This window comes from Sitophilus oryzae, unplaced genomic scaffold (genome assembly GCF_002938485.1).
Source record: "Sitophilus oryzae breed Bouriz unplaced genomic scaffold, Soryzae_2.0 scaffold_1615_pilon_pilon, whole genome shotgun sequence".
NCBI classification, from domain to species: domain Eukaryota; kingdom Metazoa; phylum Arthropoda; class Insecta; order Coleoptera; family Curculionidae; genus Sitophilus; species Sitophilus oryzae.
This window is the reverse complement of record NW_022146298.1, coordinates 388,320-412,339: the sequence shown is the minus strand read 5'-3', so window position 1 is coordinate 412,339 and position 24,020 is coordinate 388,320. Positions and strand designations below refer to the sequence as shown.

At 32.8% G+C, this 24,020-nt stretch overlaps 2 protein-coding genes and 1 long non-coding RNA gene across 3 annotated transcripts; 1 reads left to right on the top strand and 2 right to left on the bottom strand.

Moving 5' to 3' along the window:
* Window positions 1-5,975: 5,975 nt before the first annotated feature.
* Window positions 5,976-6,579, top strand: LOC115880127. The gene is made up of 3 exons (XR_004049816.1): window positions 5,976-6,083; window positions 6,140-6,374; window positions 6,426-6,579. It is a non-coding gene; the product is annotated as an uncharacterized LOC115880127 (long non-coding RNA).
* On the bottom strand, window positions 6,506-8,352 carry LOC115880126 (probable proline--tRNA ligase, mitochondrial). The gene is made up of 5 exons (XM_030897256.1): window positions 8,072-8,352; window positions 7,839-8,016; window positions 7,707-7,780; window positions 6,979-7,644; window positions 6,506-6,890 (listed from the first exon to the last, which is right to left on the bottom strand). The coding sequence occupies exons 1-5, from the start codon at window positions 8,171-8,173 to the stop codon at window positions 6,591-6,593; spliced, it is 1,320 nt and encodes a 439-aa protein (XP_030753116.1). The 5' UTR covers window positions 8,174-8,352; the 3' UTR covers window positions 6,506-6,590.
* Window positions 8,353-13,229: 4,877 nt separating this feature from the next.
* On the bottom strand, window positions 13,230-22,083 carry LOC115880125 (odorant receptor 67c-like). Its single transcript, XM_030897255.1, has 5 exons — window positions 21,927-22,083; window positions 18,687-18,837; window positions 16,407-16,611; window positions 16,065-16,226; window positions 13,230-14,039 (listed from the first exon to the last, which is right to left on the bottom strand). The coding sequence occupies exons 1-5, from the start codon at window positions 22,054-22,056 to the stop codon at window positions 13,983-13,985; spliced, it is 705 nt and encodes a 234-aa protein (XP_030753115.1). The 5' UTR covers window positions 22,057-22,083; the 3' UTR covers window positions 13,230-13,982.
* Between the last annotated feature and the right edge of the window lie 1,937 nt (window positions 22,084-24,020).

Sequence of the window (24,020 nt, the reverse complement as noted above, 5' to 3'; positions counted from 1 at the left end):
AAGATCCAATATATTTTATTAATTTAGTCCTATAAATTCTGATTCGAACCCTCAATCTTCGGTTCGTGGTCGGAAACTCTACGCACTGCGCTATGGAGACATGTTCGATTAATATTCAATACTAGAATTTAAAGGACTAATAAAAATATAGGATCTTCTTTCGATGCGCAGTAGTGAACGCAACGGGTATCGGCAGCCAGACGGGCCGCATGCTGTTCCAGAGAGCATAGTAAAACATATATCAAAGAGCCAGACGTCTTAAAATACTTGTTTTTCCGACGTTGCTAGCTCTCGTAGTACTAGTAGAGATTGTTTTAAGTTCTGAAGCATCGGCTATCGCTGCTTTAATTGATCATGGATGAGATCAACTTTTGGACTTAAAATCATATCTGCTAGAGTAACTGCCCAACAGACAATAATATGATTTTCAAAGACAGACATTACAAAAATCATAAACACAACTTTATTGACTAGGACTAGGATCAAAAGCAAAGGCATGAATTTCATTTAAAAAATATGAAAAAATGTTAGTGTCTTCTTCAAAAGCGAATATCTCCAGAAAAAAATATAGCTATTGAGATAAATCAAAAAACAAACTATCGAGAAAAGATATACGTAGATGATAAAATGATTTTTAAATTTCTTGGTTTGGTTTGGTTGTTGTACACCAAAGGGTGTTTGAAACTTTCATCAAAATATCAACATTTTGTTTTCCCTCGTATAACTGACAGATGGATACTTTCGTCTTTAATTAAGAAGAGATACTAAAAATTCAAATAATTTAGCTACAAATTGCTTAAAAAATCATCAAAATCGGTCCACTACAACACAATATATAAAACTTTAAAATACATGAAAATTTTAAGGTGGTGCCCCTTTTTTGTGCCTGTTGAGTGTAGTTTAAAATTTAAAAACCACCTCTTCTATATTAAAATTAATACAAAAACGAGAAAAGTCAAGAGAATACAATTATACAATAATAAAAGAACGATCAAATAAATGGGTTAGTCACATGGAACTATTTAGTCGTACCTCTGTGAGTCATTTAATTAAAATCTACAGGATGTAATTTGTTAAGATCATAATATTTAATTTTATGAAACTTAAGAACTCGCTGGTGATTAAAGGGTAACAAGTGTAATGAGCTTTAAAAAAGGTTATTAGCTCGGTTAGTAAGTTGACAAAATTTTACTTAAGAAAATGACAAGAACTCGAACAAGAATTAAAAAAATTTGAAAAGTTTTTCGTTTTTGTAAGAAGTAGGTATTAAACATTTAAAAAAAATTAACGTATCAGTTAAAAGTTAAGTTAATTCAGATTTCCTAACCTAACCTAACACCGAAAAAATGGCTCCAAATGGTCGAAAAATCAGTTTTTCGCAAATATCGGCCAAAATATGCAATTTACAAAAATTTTCTTCAAATAAAAAATGAAACTTAGGTAATTATCTACAAAAATTATCATCACTTTTTACATAGAATTAGTAGTTTTTGAGATATTCCGCCTCGAAGACCTCTCAATTTTCTCTCAAAGTCTTAAGGGGCCCACAGACGATACAATCGGTTGTACAACTGATCGTACGATAGGTTGGACTAAAAATCGTTCAGACAGACCATAGATACTTTTGGCCACAAACGTAACGTCATTCTAAAGCCACTTGTAGTACGATTAGTTAAATGTTTTAAATGAATTAGTTCAGTGACTCAGTGTATGTTTGACTATGCCACAAACTATGTCAAAAAAAAACTAATTTTCGAAGTTCTAATGTTGCATCTGGATTTATTTCTTTCATTTTTCTCAGCAACACTTCGTAGCTGGAGTTCCGTTTGTGTTTATTGGAATATTCCTCACTTTTAACATTCCATAAGCACGAATGGTCTCTATAAATTTCAATAAATTCTGTCCAAAACTGTCCTATTTTCCTCCATGATGAAACACCACAATCTCACTACACGATGTATTTATGTATTAACATAGTAGCAACAAGTCGGTGAAAAAGCCACAGACGTTCAAACTTGTCGTTGATCCAACCAAGTTGTACGACAGATTTTTCAGCATGCTGAACTACCAAACGATCCAACCGCGTCTTAACGACAAGTTGGACGACAAGCCTACAGACGTTACGATTATCGTTCACACAGTTGGATCAAACCAAATCGTCCAACTTGTTGTACAACAGATTGGATCGTCTGTGGGCCGTTTTAACGTTCCGATGATAGACTTCATAAGCACATTATTGATTGATAGGACAAATTGTTTAATAACTCGGCTAAAATTTAATATTTTTTGATGGTTCGAAGCATATTTAAAAGGTAGAATCAATAGCTATAACATTTTGGAACTTGTTTGAATTTTGCCATATTTTATGATAATAAAAAAACTGGGCAAACATTCCCTGATCCAAAAATTTTCAGATTTTTACAAACTTATTCATATTTTCACTAATAATACAATCTCTGTTGATTCTACCTTTTAAATGAACTTTGAATCATCTAAAAATATTATATTTTAGCCGAGTTATCAAACGATTTGTCGTATCAATCAATAATAAGCTTATGAAATCTATCTACAGAGTGTTAAGACTTGGAGAGAAAATTGGGGGGATCTTCGAGACGGAATATCTCGAAAATTACTAATTGTACGTAAAAAATGATAAGAACCATTTTTGTAGGTAATTATCCAAGTTTCATTTTTTGTTCCAAGAAAAATTTTGTAAATTGTATATTTTGGCAGATATTTGCGAAAAACTGATTTTTCGGTAATTTTGGGTCTTCTCGTGTCCTTATTTACTGGACTAATAAGTTTAAAATAAATATATTCCACCTATGTAATGATATATTGTAAAATAATATGTGCAATACAGCAACTGCATTAATTATTTAGTTATATGTTACATCACATTTAGTAAAATACCCAACAATATTAATTGATCAACACTTTATCAGCTGCAACTATTCATAAATATTAATGAATCTCATTTCTTTTACATATATTTTTTTCAATAAAACGCCGCCCATGTTTTCTTATTCATTTACGGATCCTTTGTAGTATTGTTTAGCTTTTAGAGAAACAAATCCCATTCTTTACTTGTTTAGAAAGAATTGTTTGATTATTTTTACTATTGTTTTGACGCGTGCTCCTAGACAACTAGCTCACGATTTCCTATGTTAATCCAGTCTATATTTCGATAACATATCGCGTCCAAATAAAAGAAACGATTATAAAGTAGTTGCGGCATTGTTGCGGCTTATGGGCCGTTCAATTTCTTTTCTGTTAGTTAACTTCGTTGACACCACTCAAAACCATGGTACAAAGAATACAAGGTATGATCGATAGCGGATCCAATTTCGTTCAGTTCGCGCATACCACCTGTGACGTCACTATGAAAATAATGAATAAATAAAAAATAAAGAAAGTTGACAGGATATCTGCATTTTTTGGGTTTATGGTTAAGAATTGTTTATTTTTAAGACTTTTTAGTTCGTTTAATTTAATAATTACTAAAACCAGCAGTTCTAAAAATATATTTAAAAATAATAATTACCTATTAACATGGATTTGTTCAATAATAGGTAAGAATACTAAATTTATTTCTATATTCGGTATAAAATTGTTTATTAGGTTTTTAGTTTGCGATGTTTATGGTAAATAATTTTCATGTTCATTGCCTCTGAATTCACATGAGGACAGAGATGAGGATATCTATGGAAAAGTAAACCACAAGAGGAATTGTTACATCATTTAAAAAATGTTGGGAAGTTTATTGTTTCCCATCGAAAAGTAGAAAATGCCAATGCAGATGAACGTATTGTAATTGTGATAGAAGTAATTCCAAGGGTGAAGTTTATTATAATTAGTGACCTGTGCTTCTTTTTATATGTAGATGTTTCAGGTTTTGAGAATAAATTGGTTGAACGACACCCAAAATTTAGAGGAAGTATTTGCATACCCAGAATATGCCCATCGAGGATTATATTATAGCTCAAATTTCCTTTAATAGTAGACAATTATTCAATGCAAATTAACTTTTTAAGTGACTGAAATATTAAATAGTTTACAATATGGTATATCACTAAAAATATATTACTTTTAGGTACAATTAGGGCCCGACACATTTCAAAAAGTAGAATATTATTTTATATTAAATGAGGTATTGTACCAACAATCAATTTATATTAATAACGGAGATTAAAAAATAACAGAATAAATAGTTCTTTTTTTTTATACTACAAAAATAAATTATAGAATACAACAGTATTTAAAAAAATAAATAAAAAGTTATGTCGCGGCCGAGATTCGAACCCGGTCTCTCGCTTCCTAGCCCGACTCCTTACGCGCACTGCTCCACAGTAACTTGCTTAGCGATAATTCAATGACGGTATATAAAACAAAAACAGATTTATAACAATATCTTGACGATTTGAACTGGCGCGCGGAGCGTGCTGACCAATAGCGCCTGTTATCACCTGTGACGTAGCGACCAACCTGCGCAATATCATACCTTGTATTCTTTGTACCATGACTCAAAACTCAATGAACAAATTTTATTCACTTAAGTGCCAGGGTCACTAGACTTTTAACCCGTCGATTTCTTTCAGCTCTTGATTGTGTTAATTCGTTAAAATCAGCTATTATACTTTCAAAGTTCAAAATAGTCGGTACAGAATCACGAATTGTTATTTGTTTAAATAAGATATGAGAATGTATCAAGAATGTTAATTATTTCGCTGATAATTTAGCTAGAAATTATGTAAACATAGTAAATATATAGAGTATTATTGAAACACTAAACAAGCGAAGAATTACATACAAAATTTAATAAGTTTATGCAATTCTTTGTAGCATTTTTATGTGTAAAAATATAACATTCTAATTATTCTAACCTCAAAATAGCAACAGCTATTCAGCTCTTTTTCTGTTATTCAATCTAATAAAAACATGGTACTTACATGAACTCAAACTGGAAGACTGGCCCATTCTAATTAATTCTGTAGGTAAAGAATCACATCACAAAATAAATTATTTATCACTAATTGTATTGCACTTGTTAACTAAAAGTTAGATCTACACGTTACATTAGTTCACGTTTGAAAATATTTTTCAATTCGTAAGCTGATGAATTATATCATGATTCATACTACACACTTTGTTAATGTTTTTTGCACCGAAAATTATGAATAATATTTCCGAAAAAATATAACAAAAAAATTAGAGTCGTTTCAAGAAAAGCAACAATCGTGAAATTAGTTACAGATATTTGACAATGAAATGAAAATTGAAGGTGTGTATTAGGCAACCAAATATTTTCCTTTAAAATCATAATAAAAACTTAAAAAATACTAAATACTTCTACATTTTATCATTTGTAATATACGTACTAAAGTATTAAGGGTAATCTAATTAAGGTTCTATCATTAGCTGTATATTATTTTCTCCAAGTACTTTCTAAAAACTAGACTTCGAAAATGAAATATGTAGCTAACTTCTGGGTTGTTTATGTTTAGGGCTTGGTTTAGGGTTAAAGGGAAATGTGATAGAGGAAAGTTTACCCAAAAAGTTTTTTGGATTAATTATTATAAATGGAGGACCAACCCCAATACTTTTGTATAAATTGTGGCGAAAGAATAAGTAGTCTCTATAAAAAATATAGCGCAACTGTACTAAAATTAACAGAATGTAAGATTCTATTTCCCTTTTTATCTATTCATTATTTAAAACTTTTTTAGGAAGACTGTAAAAAATAGCTGATAAATATGTCGAATAATGATATTACTAATGTTGTAATAGACCTTATTTTATTAGATAATACAGCTTATAGACATATTCTACTTAATACAGATTTTAAGGTTTGTAGTTTATAAACAAAATCCTTGCTAGATTTTATTTTCTTGAATATTTCAGCATTATTGGAAATTATCACTAATTCTAATTTTACTGGAGGCTTATTCCAACATGACATTACTAAACGAACTCAAATGTGGTTCAGTGCGATAGCTAAGATCAAACTGAACCAAGTCTAAAAGACTTTGATGTGAATGTTGAAGATCTAAAATTCTACATTCTTACAATAAATATTGGCATTAGTAAGCTGAACCATAATAAACTATATATAAACTAACTGTATACATTTTCTTTTTAGGTTTCTTATGTTTTGTAGCCACAACATATTTGTTGACAAGGATATATTATAGCTATTTAAATAATAATAGGAAAAAGGCACCATCTTTTTATTTTAATATTAAAGACAATAACTCTAGCTTCATCAAGTATATTTTTACAGCTTCCATCTGTGATTTGGGATTTATCAGTTTATAGTTATCATCTTCATTTTATATCCTTGTATATAACTCTAAGTCAATTACTGGCGTACAAAGGTAATATTCAACATATTTATTAATAATAGGTACATATTGGATATTTTTCAGTTATTTCTTCATGTCCAAAGATATGGTGTTTACTCACTATATTTTCATCTGTGTTTATCAAAAGTTTTATTAATCAGTATTTAAATAGAGTTATTAGTTTTGGTATCATCTAAATGGGAAGATTTTTTTTAATATAAATACATATTACTTTGCACATGTTTTTTATTATTCGAAATCAGTGTTTTCCTTAATATACTTAGCAAGATCATTTTCACTTAAATACAGTTGTTGGTCCTTATGAAGATCATTTAATTCGTATAATGGTATTGCATCTCCACACTTTTTATTTAATACTATTATATATCTATAACCAGTGCGCTTTGCATCTATAAAACGACGACCTATTGTATATGATGTTCTGTCATCAAGTAAAACATTATTTTTTAAACAAGGAAATGCAGACTCTAAGTTATGATAAAGTTTTTCTCCTAGATTTCCTATCAGACTCTCCTCTTTGCTACCTAACTGAAAATTTATTAAAATAAATAGGTATCTAAATGCTGGGAAAGTACAGTTTACTTCCAAAATTATTTGAAATTAAGTTCACACTTACTTTTGGTGGTAATATGATAACATTGTAAGGTGCTATACGATCTGGCCATCTTAATTCTTTTTCTAAGCTTAGACACTCTAATGAAGCTGCTATAATTCGACTTATTCCTATTCCATAACTTCCCATTTGCAATGTATGTTTCTTTGTATTCTTATCAATACAGTTTGCTTCCAACGGCTTGGAGTATTTTTCTCCCAACATAAATGTATGTGCAACTTCTATGCCTGTCTCATATGTTAAACTATTTTCACTTTTACATTTTAGACAACCTGTATCTGTTAATACTTCCTGATTTCCAATAAAGTCGCATTTGCTACATTTCACAATTTTATCTTCACCTTTATCAGTTAAAAAGTGATATTCGTGTGACAGATTTCCACCCATTGTTCCAGAATGACCCAAAACTTTAATAAATTTTACTCCTATCTTTTTAAATATCTTATTGTAACTGCTGCATACTTTTTCATATGTCTCTAAAGCTGTGTCCTGTGTTAGATCAAAACTGTACATGTCTTTCATGATAAACTCTCTACTTCTTATTAGTCCGAATCTAGGCTTCATTTCGTCTCGAAATTTTGAAGTTATTTGGTATAATAGTAATGGGAGATTTTTGTATGATATTGGGGCAATGCTAGAGAGAAGATGACTAGCTGTTTCCTCGTGGGTCTAGAAGATTTATGTGATTAAGTTAACACATGTTTACGATATGTAAATATGTATTTACCTACAGGAGCTAAAATATACTTATGGTCACGTCGGTCTTGTAATGTTAACAATTCAGGACCCATTTCACTTGCTCGACCTTTAAAATATGGTTTTAAATTTTACAATTTAATTTATATGACACAAATCAAACTCACCACTTTTTTCCCATAAATCTGATTTAACTAACGTAGGAAAAATCATCTTTTGACCTCCAATATTCTGCAGTTCTTCATCAACAAGATTAATAAGCTTATTAAGTGACTTTAATCCTAAAGGCAAATAATGGAAACACCCAGTATTAGCTTGTTGTAATATTCCTAATTCTAACATCAACTAAAACAATATAAAATTTAATATAATGTAGAATAAACTTCTTCACTTTTATTACCCTTTGACTCTTTGAAGTCACACCTTTATGAGTTAAATTGGACGCTTTAGCAGTTACAGTTATAGGCTGGAATATACCAGATAGTCTGTTTATTACACCCATTTTAATTTTTATAAGCTAAAATTTATCCTTTAGAAAATTTAAACTTCTTATCATTTTATTTAAACAGCACGATTTTTAAAAATTAGTTAAAATTATAGGTTATGAAATTTGTAAATAATTGTGAAGTTAGCTCCATAAGCTAGCTCCGGAACTTGCTCCGGAAATTAGCAATATAGTATAGATTAAAAGTTTAGTTTTGCTTTATAGCGCCACCTTATGGTTGTAGTGATGTACCTAGTTCCGTGAGCTTATATTAAAGAACTCTTTACTATTAATATTCATATTTTTGCACTAATTTTTAATCAAGGAGCCTTGGAAAAATATATTTAATTGTCTAATGTTTTTTCGTGTCTTGTTCTGGCCGGTTAAAATATGTTCAAATCATATTTTTAATCATATCTCAGTTTTTTTAAATGGAACAAGGATGGCTCACTAGCATATTTAGAAAAAGCATATTTTACGAATAATCTGGTATCACAACTTTTAATTAATACATTAATTAAAAGGTATTTATTATTTATCACTTGGTATTTCGAGTCAAATTGTTATGAACCGCATTTTACAATGTCAAATAAAGCTTATGCGGAAATGTCAAAAGTTGACATATGATATGTCATTCTATTCAGAGATACGTCATTCTATCAGAGATTTCATTTTCTATCGAATTATATCGAATAAAGTAAAAAAATACAGAGGATGTCATTTAAAAATCAAAAGTTGTAGTCATTTCCGGTGACACAGGAAGTGACCGAAAACAATTGAATAGGTCAATCAGTCCTGATTTATGTCATATACTAACATACCAAATTTCGTTTTATTATCTGAAAAATAAAAAAATTATAGGGTATAGAATTTCATTTAAAAATTCACAATTTTAAGTTTGAATATATGTCTATACCTATATGTGCGTTACCATTACTCCCATTTTACGTAAAAAAAAATAAAAATCACAAATCAAAATCCCGATATAGAGCGCTTTTTCGGAAGCCTGGGCCACCCTGTTCAAAATTGTCTTTATCTATATTTTGTCCAATTTTTTTCTTCTCCAACTTTCTGTCATTTCTTACGATACTTACTTGGTATACGACTGGGCACAAAATCGGGACTGCAAAACATAAACTAGTCAGAACATATGCAACATTTATAAGCGTATTTTGTTTATTGCTAAGGCCACTGTTTGGCTACATAAATAAGTATTTCAGAGCCTTAATGATTAACTGTAAAATATCAATTTCCGAATTCATATTAATGATTTGTACTGAATAAGTATAAACCATAGACTTAAAATAAAATATAGACTGAGCATCTCATTCATAAATAGCTGGAACATGCGGTCAGACAATGTCTTGTTATTGTTGTGATGTTGTGTTATTGTTTTAGGTTGTAACGAGTGCGACACGAGCGATAGATAGGTTGTCTCTGTCGTAACGGTCGTTCCCTGACGACTCTGCCGAGAAACACAACACTGTCTTTCGTTTCTCAAGTATACCTGAACTCTCCGTAACATAGCCGGGTAAATTTTTTATTTTAATGAAGCTATAATTAAATTAAAAATATATCGTATTTAAACTTTTTTATATTTTATTAAGATTTAGGACAGGTTTTTTAAATAAAAGTTTAGAAAAAAACGTCTTAGAGCGCTTAGAAAAGGATAAAAATAATAAAATACACGTTATAGAAGAAATTTTATAATCGAAATTAGGTAATTTTTGAAATTAATAATAAATTATTAATTTTAGTCAAACATTTACAACCCCTAATATTAATCAAAACAGGATTCCACAGATATAATAGAATCGGCGACAGCGAGGGAAAAAAAATATGATTGTTGTAGTTTTTTTTCTGGTTAAGTGATGTCTTATTATGTAAATCAGAGATAACATAAATTTGTTCCATTAAAGCAAGGAAGGTGATAGGAAGTGGATAAAATGAAAACTACATTTATTTAACTCGGTACTGTCTTTATTATACCGGGTGTGTCCCAAAAGTGGCTCATCCCCATAATTTTTTTATATTTTGAAATAAAAAAACAAGATTTAGTATGTTAGTATATGACATAAATTAGGATTGATTGACGCATTCAATTGTTTTTGGTCACTTCCTGTTTCACCGGAAATGACTATAACTTTTAATTTTTAAACGGCACCCTCGGTATATTTCTACTTTATTCGATAGAAAATGACACTCTGAATAGAATGACATATCATATGTCAACTTTTGACATTTTCGCATATGGTTTAATTGTAATTGTAACACGCGGTTCATAACGACAATTTGACTCGAAATACCAAGTATGTGGTATTAATATATTCATAAAAAAATGCTTTTTCCAAATATGCTAATGAGTCACCCTTGTTCCATTTGAAAAAATTGACGTATGTATGATTAAAATACGATTTGTACATCTTTTAAACCGGCCTAGACAAGACACGAAACCCATTAGACGATCAAAACTATTTTTCCAAGGCTCGTTGATTAAAACTTAGTGTTTTTAACAACACCATGGTACCCTGGATTGAAATTTAAAAGTTGACATATGATATGTCATTCTATTCCATAGATAAAAGAAAATAATCTACTATTAAGATAGATATGAAACTTAATTGTAAAATTTTGGGTCAAAGCGCCCCTCCGTGTTTTTAGTGGAGACTACGTTTCCCCCAGCGCCTTCGCCTTTTCTGCTGTAAATGTTTTTTATGTTTATATTTGAATTCAAAGGATTTATTTTTAAAGTTACACTGATATATTAGTATTATATTATCAGCTTAACTTTAATAAAACATAAGAATATATATATATATATATATATATATATATATATATATATATATATATATATATATATATATATATATATATACAATTCTATTTTTTTTTTATCTATTTTACATAGTTTCATGTAAATGATCCTATGAAATGATCGTAAGTCGAATGGCTGTCTAATGAATAGACCGAGATTTATAGATTTTAAAGCGAACGAAAAAAAATCGAACAACGAATACATACCATATATTTTTCTTTTATCTAAGATACGTACCTTATCGTCTTTTGGAAACACGTACATTTTTGCAGTTTTGTTAGTTTCTTTGCTAGATGCAACACAACAAGAAAACACCATTTTTACAGTTAATAAATAATAAAACTATTTCTGACTATGATATTTAAAATTTCGATATATAGAAAATTAAAAAACAAACCAGTATTTGCAAACGCAGGCCCAAATTAAAAAAAAATCAAAATTTTTCCTGTGAAAATCAGGCTTCTTTCACTGAAAAGGTATTTTTTGATTTATCAGCAGTCATTGTCAAGTTGACAATATACAGGGTGTTTTCGAATTAGTCTAAAAAATTATGGGGTGATTCCTCATGTGTTCTTAAAACAATTTTTATATAACCATTGGGTCTAAAGTACTTCTTTTCTGATCTACAATGTGTTAAAAATTAAAAAAATCGATTTTTTTGCTTAACGTAAATGGTACACCACTGCTTTTCTAAAGAAAATATATTTTTTTCTTGACTGGCCATCCTTTTTCAACAAAATTGATCTTTTGAGTTTTTCTTGTTTATCAAACGGTTGTCGAGAAAAAATAAATATACTTATTAAGAGCCCGCCTTAATTCGTTTTCTAACGATTTTTTATTTTTTAGATTAATTAGGAAACACCCTGTATATGCATATCACAGGCAACCAAATAAACTATAAACCTCTAAAAATTAATTTTCCTACCACTAGCAACATACCGTGTTTTTAGTGTGTACTAAATTATTTTATCAAAATTTCACCATATAAGTTTTCAGGCAATGTTCTATTCAGAGTGTCATTTTTTATCGAATAAAGTAGCAATATACCGAGTGTGCCTTTAAAAATCAAAAGATATAATCATTTCGGTGAAACAGGAAGAGACCAAAAACAATTGAATACGTCAATAAATTCTAATTTATGTCATATACCTACTAACATACAAATCTGTTTTTTTTATCTGAAAAAATAAAAAAATTATAGGGGTGAGCCACTTTTGAGACGACCCGGTATATTAAAAAATATTGTTTCATAATGTAATATCATTTTAAAATTCTTGTATGCTATTTTAGATTCTGAAAATAATTTTAGAATAAACCGGAATATATTTTTAATAAAACATTATTAATTATTAACAGGGTTATAATTATGATTTTGTTACAATGTAAGTAAGTAAATAATGTAATGTAAGAGAAAAAAATCAGATTTTACATTTTACTAAAATATTATCTAAATAAGCGCCTTTCTACAACAACGCCACTGACTCCCAATGGGTAAATTGAGAGTTGCCTACCAGTCGAAAGTCGTTTCAAGACTTAAATGGATTATTTAAGTCAAATTTCTTGCAAATTTGGCACTGGCGAACCATATTTTATAGTTCTTGAACAGAAAAAGTCAATAAAATAGACACTTAAGGACGACAAGCTAAGAAAATGCATTAATACAGCCGGGGACATAGCGGCCACAAAGCTTTAGCGCACACGTGCGACGCGTACTACAAGGTAATAAATGAATGAATAGGCTCCCTCGCCTCTAATCGGTGTTGTCATATTGTAAAGAACTTATCCTTTTTGAACAGTATCCGACTTATAATTTAGTAGTATAAGGACTATTTAATACATCTATGGAATATTAAAACCTACTTTATTAAACTGTAGTATTAATATCTCAATATATGTGTATAACAAGAAAAAAAATATTGATAATATAAAGACGTGACAACATAGGCTGGATGAGGAAGGCTCGGTCGACTGTACCCAGAAGTAAACATGTGTACAAAAAAGCTTTTTTGACCGCGTTGAGATGTAAATAGTGTAGTCTATTTTTTATTTTAAGTCTATGGTATAAACAGATATTTAAAAATTATAGAGCAAGTTGTACAGTAAACAGTACGTATGGAACAAACTTGATATAGTCATCACAATTTATATAGGCAGTTGCCGTTGACATTGATGAATGTATCTAGGTCTAAAGCGTCTTATAATTACATCTTGTACAACTGTATTTTTTATAAATGTTGATGTAGAGTTGAGGGAGTTTAAATCAAAGGGAATATACAAACAAATGTAAATATGTGAAGGAAATTTATAAAATAATAAGCGTGGGAATATTCTGTCTCTGAATAGTAGATATACAGTATACCACACACATATGGCATATATCTAGTATTACATTAAGTATGTAAACGCTACAAATTCTTTTGTTATACAAAATAAAAAAATATATAAAATTGATTTAACGTCTTTTGTTGGCAATCAACGTACGTAGGATCGTAGATCTCCGTAAGATGTAGATGTAGCATTCAATTATTTTAAGGTAAAACAGCTTGCGGCATGTCGTCACTTCTATCTTCTTATATGAGGAGCAGACTTACTAAATGCATTTTGTCCATTTTCTAAGATTTTCAACCAAGGTGGCATTGCAAGCTACATACACAGAGGGAGAATATGATGCCAGAAACGACGTGTTAAATACATTATTATTTATTATCCCAATTCGAATTGATGTTGATGGTTACTGAGTCGATCGCTTTTAAGGTTGCTTGATTATTATCGGATGAGATACCTATTTCTTCTTTCCGATAGTGCTTATCTAAGATAAGTTGTACGCATCTTTCGATAGCGTAGATTTCCACCTGGACATACTTAGGTACCTATTTTCTAAAATTTTACTGCTTAAATTTGATATATCTATTCTATTTTATTATGTTGCTTAATATATATTGAGAATAGAAATAATTTAAGTATGGAGTGCTGGTGTCGACTAATGCATATAAATATAACTCGTCCTTTTTAATTATCGGTAACTGCCAATAATAATGTAAAAAATGAGTAAGCTCTCCTAAGAACCTAAAAGGGAAAAATATATATTTTTCATTAAAAAATAAATGAACGCTATGTATGTAGGTAGACACTGGCCCGTATGAATAAAAATGAGCAAAACCTTCTACTTGCAAAACTTGAAGCATATGCTATATAGTTTATGAATAAAAATGTAAGTAAAAGGTTTTGCTCAAACTTGTATTAGATGAAGCATGAGCATCTACTCACGTTTAAGTATTTGCTCAACTTGTTATGAATAAAATGTATACTTTGCTTACTTAATTGAGCATATGCTCCAAAATGCATCTCGTTAGTAGGAGATGCACCTTAATGCCATACAATAAGCTGGTCATAAAATGGCAGAATTCGTGAATTTACGTGCACAGAAGCAATACAAAGTGTGAAGGGAAGCTAATATTGGCGAGATATTAAGTCTCTTTACAGATTTCAAGAGGAAAATGTAAATTGGATGGCAACGTACTTTTTGGGAGAAAATCTTGAAAGAAGAGGAGCCGCTCTTTCTTCAAATCATAAAATGAAGGTTTTCTTGCGATATATGGCCAATCCTGGATTTCAGATGGGTGTAGCAGCTGTAGCAGAAGAATTGGGTATCATTCAGTCGACTGTTTCAAAAACAATTTCATTTGTAATGAACAAAATAGTTGAAAAGTCCCATTAAAAAATTTCAGTTTCCAAGTGCTATTGGAGTGATTGATTGCACGTACGTTCAGATTTTGAAACCGAATAAACAGGGTGATGAATACATCAACAGAAAGGGATTGGCGACTTTCAATGTGCAGGCAACATGTAACTCAGTGGAAATGTTTACTAGTGCTGATGTTAGTTGGCCGTGTTCTGTACACGATGCAAGAATTTGGAGGAACTGCGATATACGTGTAACTATGCAACAGTTTCCTGGTGCAGTACTACTGGGTGATGATGGTTATGGCTTAGAACCGTGGCTAATGACTCCGTTTAGAAACTTAATAACGCATTGGAAAGAGCTTACAACAGCGACTGTTTAATAAAGAAAGGGTTATAATTGAAAGGTGTTTTGGCTAACTTAAGCGCAGGTTTCCAGTTTAGAAATATATGTGCCGAGTTAAATTAGAAAAAGTTCCATCCGTCATTATTTGTTGTATCGTGCTTCACAATATTGCCAAATACTTGGGAGATACTGATTTTGAATATAATGCAGAATCAGACTACAATTATCATAACGGTGGTGACTACGAAGTAGAAGGTGGGTTTCTACAGCGTGAACGAGAGAGACGCCTTGAAATAGCAAATGTTATTCTTGGTCAAGATCTTAGATAAAAATGGTGGGTTCATGTAAATTAAATTAGAAGTAAACAAAATAAATATTTATCTATAAGAAAGGCGTTTTTTTTTGTAAATCGTACCAACTTTAATAGCTCTCATATTTTCGCCACATGATTCTTTTGTTGCTTTTAGTTGGTGGCCAGTGGCCATAATTAATATATATTTTTTTTTAGAGCCGCAATGATTTTTTTTTGATACCTTTTTCTTCCTCATTCCCCTCGTCTGAAGGCATTTTAATTACACTTGCAATCAAAACACGGTCAATTCAAAAAACAAAGTGTAAAAAAAAACAAAACTCGAGTGTACGTTAATTTTTGCAAGTTTCGACAGGAATGACCAGGCGCAAATGCTCATTTTATTGAAGCAAATGCTCTTAAGTATAACCCAATCATTATTCATATCAACTCGAGTAGATGCTTATACTCCGACCTGTTACTCTAAGCTCTTGCTTGGAGCGTTTGCTCATACTACATTTGCTTTCTTTTTATTTATACGGGCCACTGACATAAAACCTCGCCAAAAATTAAAAAAAATAACGGTAGAAAGTAAAAAATTAATAAAACAACAAAATAACTTCCCTAAACTCACTATAAAACTCAAATGTGCTCTTTTGAGACATGGAATGTTATTTTTTTTTGTTTAATAAAGATTTAATGAAATTGAACTTTTGGTTAATAAGGTAATAACTAGATGGATCAAGTTTTAAGAAGTAAATGATTCTGTACTTACTCTCACAAATCGCACTAAGGAAATAGTACCCATATATTTGGCTTTTAATGTCAAAGGTTTCTGGGCTCTAGCAATTACCAAAATTATATTTTTTCGCAACTTTGCATCGATATCAAATTCGTACCATTTACTTTTGTAAACCGATCCAGCTACATTCATAGACTGAAATAACAATAACACAAATATTTTCTTAATAATATTTCATCCAGTACAGACTAGAAAATTGAGTTGGAAAAACAGTTTTTCTGATTTCATTTGTTACCTTTCCTATCCATAAAGGGAGAAAACATGTCTTTTGTAAAAAACTACTGCATAAACTACTATTTCTTTTTTTAATCTTACCTCTTCACTAACTTTTTGGCCATAGTAACATACCATAAAGAATAACACAAGCCAACCAATTAAAAGCATGGCGTATCTCAATCTGTCCTGATAATTGGTCTTCGAATTAGCTATTTGATAACTTATGACTGCTAGAGTAAAAGATGTCATGGTAACGTAAATAATCAACATGCGGCTGAAGACATTAAACACTCTTTCCGTATATCTAAAATAATGTTAACATATTTTGATTTCTAATATATTATAGGATTTGTTACATGGTTTTGGTGATATCAAGTTGGTTAATTGAATGTTGGGTAGTTGAAGACACTTGACTTGGGAGATGGTGCAGGACTGTCGGACTAAGCATTATCTCTGACAAAACCGTGGTAGTGTCATTCAGCAGAAAGCGAAATCTGAAAATTCTGAAGAGAATCTAACTAGCTGGAAAAGAAATACTGCCGTCACTGGAAGTAAAATATCTGGAAATAACCCTGGCCAGTAATCCTATTGAACAGGCATACTAAGAACATTTCTAGCAAAGCCACAAGGCTCTAAGATAGTAATACCCTAATAAATATGGAGCAGTTGCTTGGTACACAAAACTAAAACAACGTACAGCAAGGCAAAACCTGTGTAAACAACAATGGCAACAGCAACAATGGAGGTTATTCTACGACAATGTGCACTATTGCACATTCCAATGTGACAATGATTAGAATAGTTATTAACTGACGGAACCCGACGGAACCAGTACTGGGAGAATTGTCAGCTCAGGAGCATGGAGCATCCTCAAAAGGAGAACTCCAGTCCTCCAATACCCAGTGGATGACATATCAAGAATGCACAAATTTGAGAAACACCTCTCTGTAGCATTGGGCAACAAAAAGAATTGAAATAGAGAAACGTTTGCCCAGCAGTTAAAAGACCATACCATAACGTTGTATTCCGATGCTTCCAAAACCAAAGCAGGAAGACGGATATAAGTATTTGGTTTAGAATGCAGAATATTTAGGAGGGGAGTTAATTGTCACGGTCTTACAGATCTATTGTGTGTTTGCCTTTCTTGTGTTATAACTAGTTATAACTCATCATACAGTCTCAGGGGTGTAACAAAAGCCAGTATCTGAGACAGCCAAACAGAGGCCAGCTCCCAGCTCTCCATCCTCGACATCAGCCGTACCAAAGTTCATGGCATGAACGGTCGTCATCTCGGCGCACTCAGTGATAAGGTGTTCTGGTGTTTCCCCATTTTCCCCACAGAATCTGCATTCGCCGTTGTTTCTCGCCTACTGAGGTGTTCGTTCAGGAGACAGTGTCCTGCTAGAAATCCCGTAACAATCCGAAGATTGTTTTTACTTAAGTCAAGAAAAATCTTTGAATCTTTGATTTTTCTCGGTCGTAAGTTCTGAGGAAAACGGGAAACGTCCTAGAGGGAGATCTCCAAACCGTTGGGTGGACCAAATGAAGACAATAATAGCTAATAGTCTGCACGAGGCCAGTACTGCTGCGCAAGACCGAACAACATGGAGAGACACCATAAATGCGATGTCATAATGTCACCATACTCTTATAGAGTAATAGGAAGGAGGAGGAGGAGGAAGTTCTGAGGAACTTTTTCGAATGTCTTAGACCGTTGGATGACTACCATTCTAGGTTACGGATGGTCTTACGGGTTCCTCAGCTTCTCCTTTAGGTAGTTCGTTTTCGCTTGGAAAACAGGACGGCTCTGGTCCAGTTAGTGGAGTGTTTGCTCCTTCTCTAGCTAGATAATTTGCTTTTTCGTTGCCTTCTATCCCTTGGTGAACGGGCACCCAGAGTAGGTGGACTTAGTATTTTCTTTGCCTAATTTGTTCAGCTTCTCTAGAGTATATGGGTTTAAAACTAAATACTTTGAACGAATGGGCACATATTCCAGCATTCTTCAGGTAGCGAAAGAGATATATTCTCAGTAAATTGAAGCTGAGAAACAACGGTGAATGCAGGGAACCCTATCACTGAGTGCATCGAGACAACCATTGGCGTCATAAATTAAACGGCGAATGCACCGGAGATAGAGAACTTCCTCCCTGGATGGAGCTATTTATGATGATTTATAACTCAAGAAAAAAGAAAGCAGCTCTATAATTGTTTTGGGGGAATTAGAGTTGTCGTGGTCCATATTTTGATCTCAACTCTCAAATTTCTTCGATAAAATGCTATAAAGTAGAGGTCTGTGTCATGATTTTGACTAATATTAACGGAAATATACCTAATATATTCTTCTATAATGATGGTATGGTTATGCACTACTATACTTACAATAATATCTCTTGATGGTATTTAACGCAAGTTATAAATTTTCTTTTGGCAGCATCCTTAAAACCATTTAGATTTTCTTCATTTTCATTAAAAACATTTTCAAACATTGCACCACAATTTTTTAATTGTGCAATGATATGTATTAATAGTCCTAAAATATAATAACTTTGTTTATTGCAGAAAACTTTAAAGCTGCTTCAAAATTCAAGACAGTTTTATGCCTCACAATCTGCTCAACGAGAGTATATACATGCCATTAACAGTTGTGTCGTTATAATGTACAGATTTGGATGTCCTCTGTCGAAATCTTCTCTAATTCTTTTGAGATATTCTATTAATTTTATTATGAGACATTCATTCAATTTTACGTTTATTAAAATATCAGTGTAAATTAAATGCGTGTTGTACAGGGTGGGCCAAATTGGACACTTTTAAAGCGAAACACCCTTTTCTATAGGAGATAGACGAAAACTAATATCGGTGCCTGGAACTCAATGTTTATCAAAAACATGATGGTAAAAATCGCAAATTGATATCTGTTACCGTTTCAGAGTTACGGGGTGTTTTTCAAAATTGTACATTTTTAACAAAATGCTGTAACTTTTTTGCTATGAAAGATTTTATATTTTTATAAAAACTATTTTTAATAATAATATTTAACTAATTCAATATTAACAATTTAAGAGTTATAAGCAGCAATTAAAACGAAAATAATATTTGCAATGAAAGATGTAGGATTTTATAACAATTTAAACTATATTTAACAACATCGATACATTTAAACTATATCTCTAATAACAATAATAATAAATAGCCACCCAAGACATGAGATTTTGCTACAGGAGGTGTTTGAAATGTCGACCGTCTTCTCTTATGCACAGGCCAGATCGTTTCTGAGTATTTCTTGCGGATGGGGGCACCCCATTGTATTTACCCCTTACTTCTGCATGCGGGGCTCTGTAGAAGTGGACCGACTATCCCTAGCGACTCGTGGGAACACTATGAGATCTAGTATTAAAAACACCACCGGTGACGCTGTGGGGAAAGCCCCCTAGCGACACTGGGAACATTACAAATGAAAGTTCCAAGGGACCAAATCCAAAGGAAACTACAAGAGGGGCGGCTGACACTTGCTTGCGATCATCCTCCACAAGTGGCACACAAGCTACCACCTTCTCCAGCAAGGGTTGGGAGCCTACCTCTAGACCAAATAAGCGACATAAGCTACCGTTTCGTCTACCCGGCCTGGGTCAACCAGGCGGGCTAGACGATCCTCTGAGAGTAGGTGCTAGCGGAGCAGAAGCACGGACATACTTCCGACTGCTCCACGAATGACTCGCTCCAGAGGAAGCAAAAGCAAAAACACTCCTCCGAAAAGGGGAGAGTAAATAAACCAAGAAACAACCTGACTCATCTCCATCAAAGGACAAGAGAGGGAGCGGAACCTGTCACCTCTTCTCCGGCATAGAGAGAAAAAAGCCAGGATGGAAAGCCGTCCAACACCGGGAAGCAAGCAGGGATGTATCACCAGCTTTACCGCTATAGCTGGACAAGTGAAAATGGCGGTGCTGCTAAAGGATTTCCCAGAGGTTGCTCTGACCAGCAAACGTTTCTAGAAGAGGCTATACTGGACGAAGTAGTGGCGATCGGATCGCAACACAATGATCTACAAAATGTGGGTAAGGTGCGTTTTACGGGGATACACTTTCGGGTGGGCATGATCTTCATAGATTGTGTATCTCAAGAATCGTCGAATTGGTTAGTGGAAATCGCACCTAAGCTTAAAAATTGGCAAGGGCCGGAACTGGTTGCAGTGAAGGGAGAAAATATCTCTAAAGGGACGGCCATAACGGTCTTTCTGCCGAGGAGCAAGGGAAAAGACTTGGCCTACCTGCTGAGCCTTATCCAAGGTCAGAACTTCAATGTAAGGACATCGAGTTGGCGAGTCATCAACTCGAGGGAGGAGGGTCATGGTCAGGTCCTCACAATAGTAATTGACCTCAAATCCAAGGAGGCAATAGAGAAAGAGGGACATATCCTCTATTATAGATACAGGACAACACCGTTATCAGGTCTAACGAGAGACCAAGTTAAAGAGGTGGAGAAAATGGAGACAGATCCTCCAGCCCCCACTTCACGGGTTCCTTAGTTGGAGGCAAGCTCCTCGACTGTGAAAAGCGGCACGGAGCGCTGAGGGCCAAACTCCAACCGTGGTAGGGTGTGTATCCTCGGAGGAAGAACTGTTGTCAGAGGAGGATGGGAAATACCCTGTACCCCTCTAAAACAGGAGTATGATGGGTTATAAATTGTGTGATGACTCAAGGAAGGGGGGCACAATAGATCTTTATGGTCGCAGTGATTAACCCCCCTCTTACTCATTCTACCTACATTTCTCGCGGGATACATTAACTCAGTCGGGGTGAAAGATATATACCCTCGCACAATCGCTAAGTACTTATAATTCTTATCTAGAGTAGACGGGCGATTTAAAAATAAGAACTAGTTTAGTCTTCTTCAAAGATAAAAATTCATAGACGCCAAGTTCGGTGGCCTCGACGGCCAACTTAGTTAGCTTTTCAATTCAGATTTCAGCGTTGCGAGGCGGTACCTCGTCTTGCTTGAAAATATGTTTTTGAGTTCGATTAGGGGCAGATCATCAATAAGGGATTCCCAGAGCCTACTAGTTAAAAGTGGTCAACTTTTAAAAATTCTGTATTTCGAAGGGAACTTGAAAGAAACACTTTAAAAAACTTTATATCAATAAGAACACTTTATATTAAGTGTGCTATATTTTTGGAAAGGCAATTTTAAGTTCATTTCAGTGAATTAAAAATTTACAGGGTATACCAAATAAAAAATATTTTCTGTTGATAGCTCTTAAATTATTGATTTAAAAAAAAATACACTTACACTATTAAATTCTACGTAGAAAGCTGCTTTGTAATTTTTTTTATAAAAGTACAAACTTTCATAGCAAAAAATAGTTAAAAATACACATTTTACAAAAAACACCCCGTAACTCCGAAACGGTAACAGATATCGACATGCGGTTTTTACAATCATGTTTTTGATAAAAACTAAGCACAACTCCAAACACCGATATTAGTTTTCGTCTCCTATAGAAAAGGGTGTTTCCATTTAAAAATGTCCAATTTGGCCCACCCTGTACAATATGAGGTTATTTTTAGTATGTTAGACTTATTTAAATTTATATGGCAATTTCGGGACACCCTTTTTTACCTGTAACCATGGCAGTTGCTAGAGAAAACGCATAACATATATGAACACAGTAATTGGCCTCCATCATGTAAACTATCCAAAAGATGTGCGGTTTGCTAGCATCAAATGGATAAAAATTTTGTGTAGGCATTCCACATGGGTTATGTTTCAAGTGAAAATCCGTACCTGAAACTCAAAGCTTCTTAAATAGTAACGAAAATTTGTTACTTTTAATAGTAACCGAAATTTGTTAGAAGAAAAATACCTCTGCTTCTAATACAATGTTTTGTGGATATCAAAGGCCAGCCCAAATTGCAGCCTAGTCCAACAGCTAAATAAATAAGGAGATCTTCAAAAAAATCAAAATTAGTTTACATAGTCTTTAAAGTTAGGAAAAAACTAAATTTACATTTGGTGTAGTAGGTACATTGTTCGTCCCGCTTCTAGTATAACTTCTTTGTTACAATACTTCGAAAATATGTTGATATCTTTCAAAATTTTTGCTAGGGTTTGTTGGTTTTGTATAACTGAACAATAAACGATTAAATATCCGGTTATATCGCACATAGCAATTAGAGTTTCCATTAGATTGTTAAGATTTTCCACACCAATCGAAAGCTGTTGAAATAAAATACTATACGATCGAAAAAAAGGCGTTGAAAACGGCTCCGGAATGATAATTGATAATAATTTTAGCGAGGTCAAGCCCTAGACGTCATTTACTTGGCCCGTACTACTCTGTTTTTTTTAATGGTTACTGCTTACTGCCAGTTGGGCTGGAGAAGGTTGTAATTTATTTTTATATTGAGTAATTTTTTTTTTGAAGTAGATTTATATGTGTCTGCAAACGTTCTATCTTTTCATAATTTTTTTATAATTAGTGTTAGCTTTTGACTTTGAAGTTTTATGTCAATTTTCAGTAAATGACGGCTATAGATTGACCACACCAAAATTATCATCGATTGTCATTCCCAAGCCGTTTTTTTCTCGATCGTACGGTACAAAAAAAGCATAAAAACATATAATTAAAACAAAAATAGTTATTTCTGCACTAAGGATATTTGTGGGACGATAATATCTGGTGGGCGATAAAAATATCCTGGAAAACAATTAGTTCAATATTACATCACACGTTGGGCATTTTTCTATAAAAACTAAAGTCCAAAGTGCATGATAAATTTTGCGTTTCTGAAAATAGCTTTGGTACTTCGCATTACATTCAAATATGTAAGGTCCGACCGAACCTGGATTTTTAGTCTCTGCCGAGACCGAGTCCGAGACCGAGACCGAGAGAAAAAAAGTTCTCGGCCGAGAACAAGACCGAGACACGAAGAAATATTTCTTTAATAGTTTATTATATGAAAAAACATCTGATAATAATGTAATAAATAAGTTATTTTTATGCAGAAACGGTTTTCTTGGGATTTAATACTACAAAATTACTAATATTAATAAAATTACTTTTTTTTAGTCTATGTTATAGGCTAAAAAAGTAATTTTTCGGCATTGCATCCTTTCAAATTATGCAGTGTTTCATAATATTCTTTCTAAATAGTTGTTTGCAAGAGTTTGTTGGTGGCCCAGACTAGAAATTTATAAGCTGCTTTGAGAATGCTTGCTCTGTATAGAGGTGAATAATTACACAGAAAAATTTTACTTATTAGTAGGATATACGATTATACAACTTATATTAATAAGACACTAACATCTAACATTTCGTACATTGTTTCCGCATTGAAATACAAAAGTCATTCTTCAGCCTCCGGGAAATCCTCTTCGTGATTCTATCAGATCATATACATATATGTTTCAGATATGAACCATATTCTTTATTTTTCGACTTTGGACAAGTATTTCATTCATCCACGCATCGATAGGTGGAGCGGAATGCTCAAAAATAAGCTAATTTGATGATCGTGATCAGTCTCGGCCTTTAGTAGAGGTAGAAGGCCGATTCTGCATCAGTGGAGCAGTGGAGCAGAGCGCACGGCGCATGCGCGAGGAGTGGGGGTACAGCGCAGGCGCGAGGAGGAGGGGAGCTGTCAAATGTCAAACGTCATATGTCAAACGTCAAACGTCATATGTCAAACGTCAAACGTCATCTGTCAAATGTCA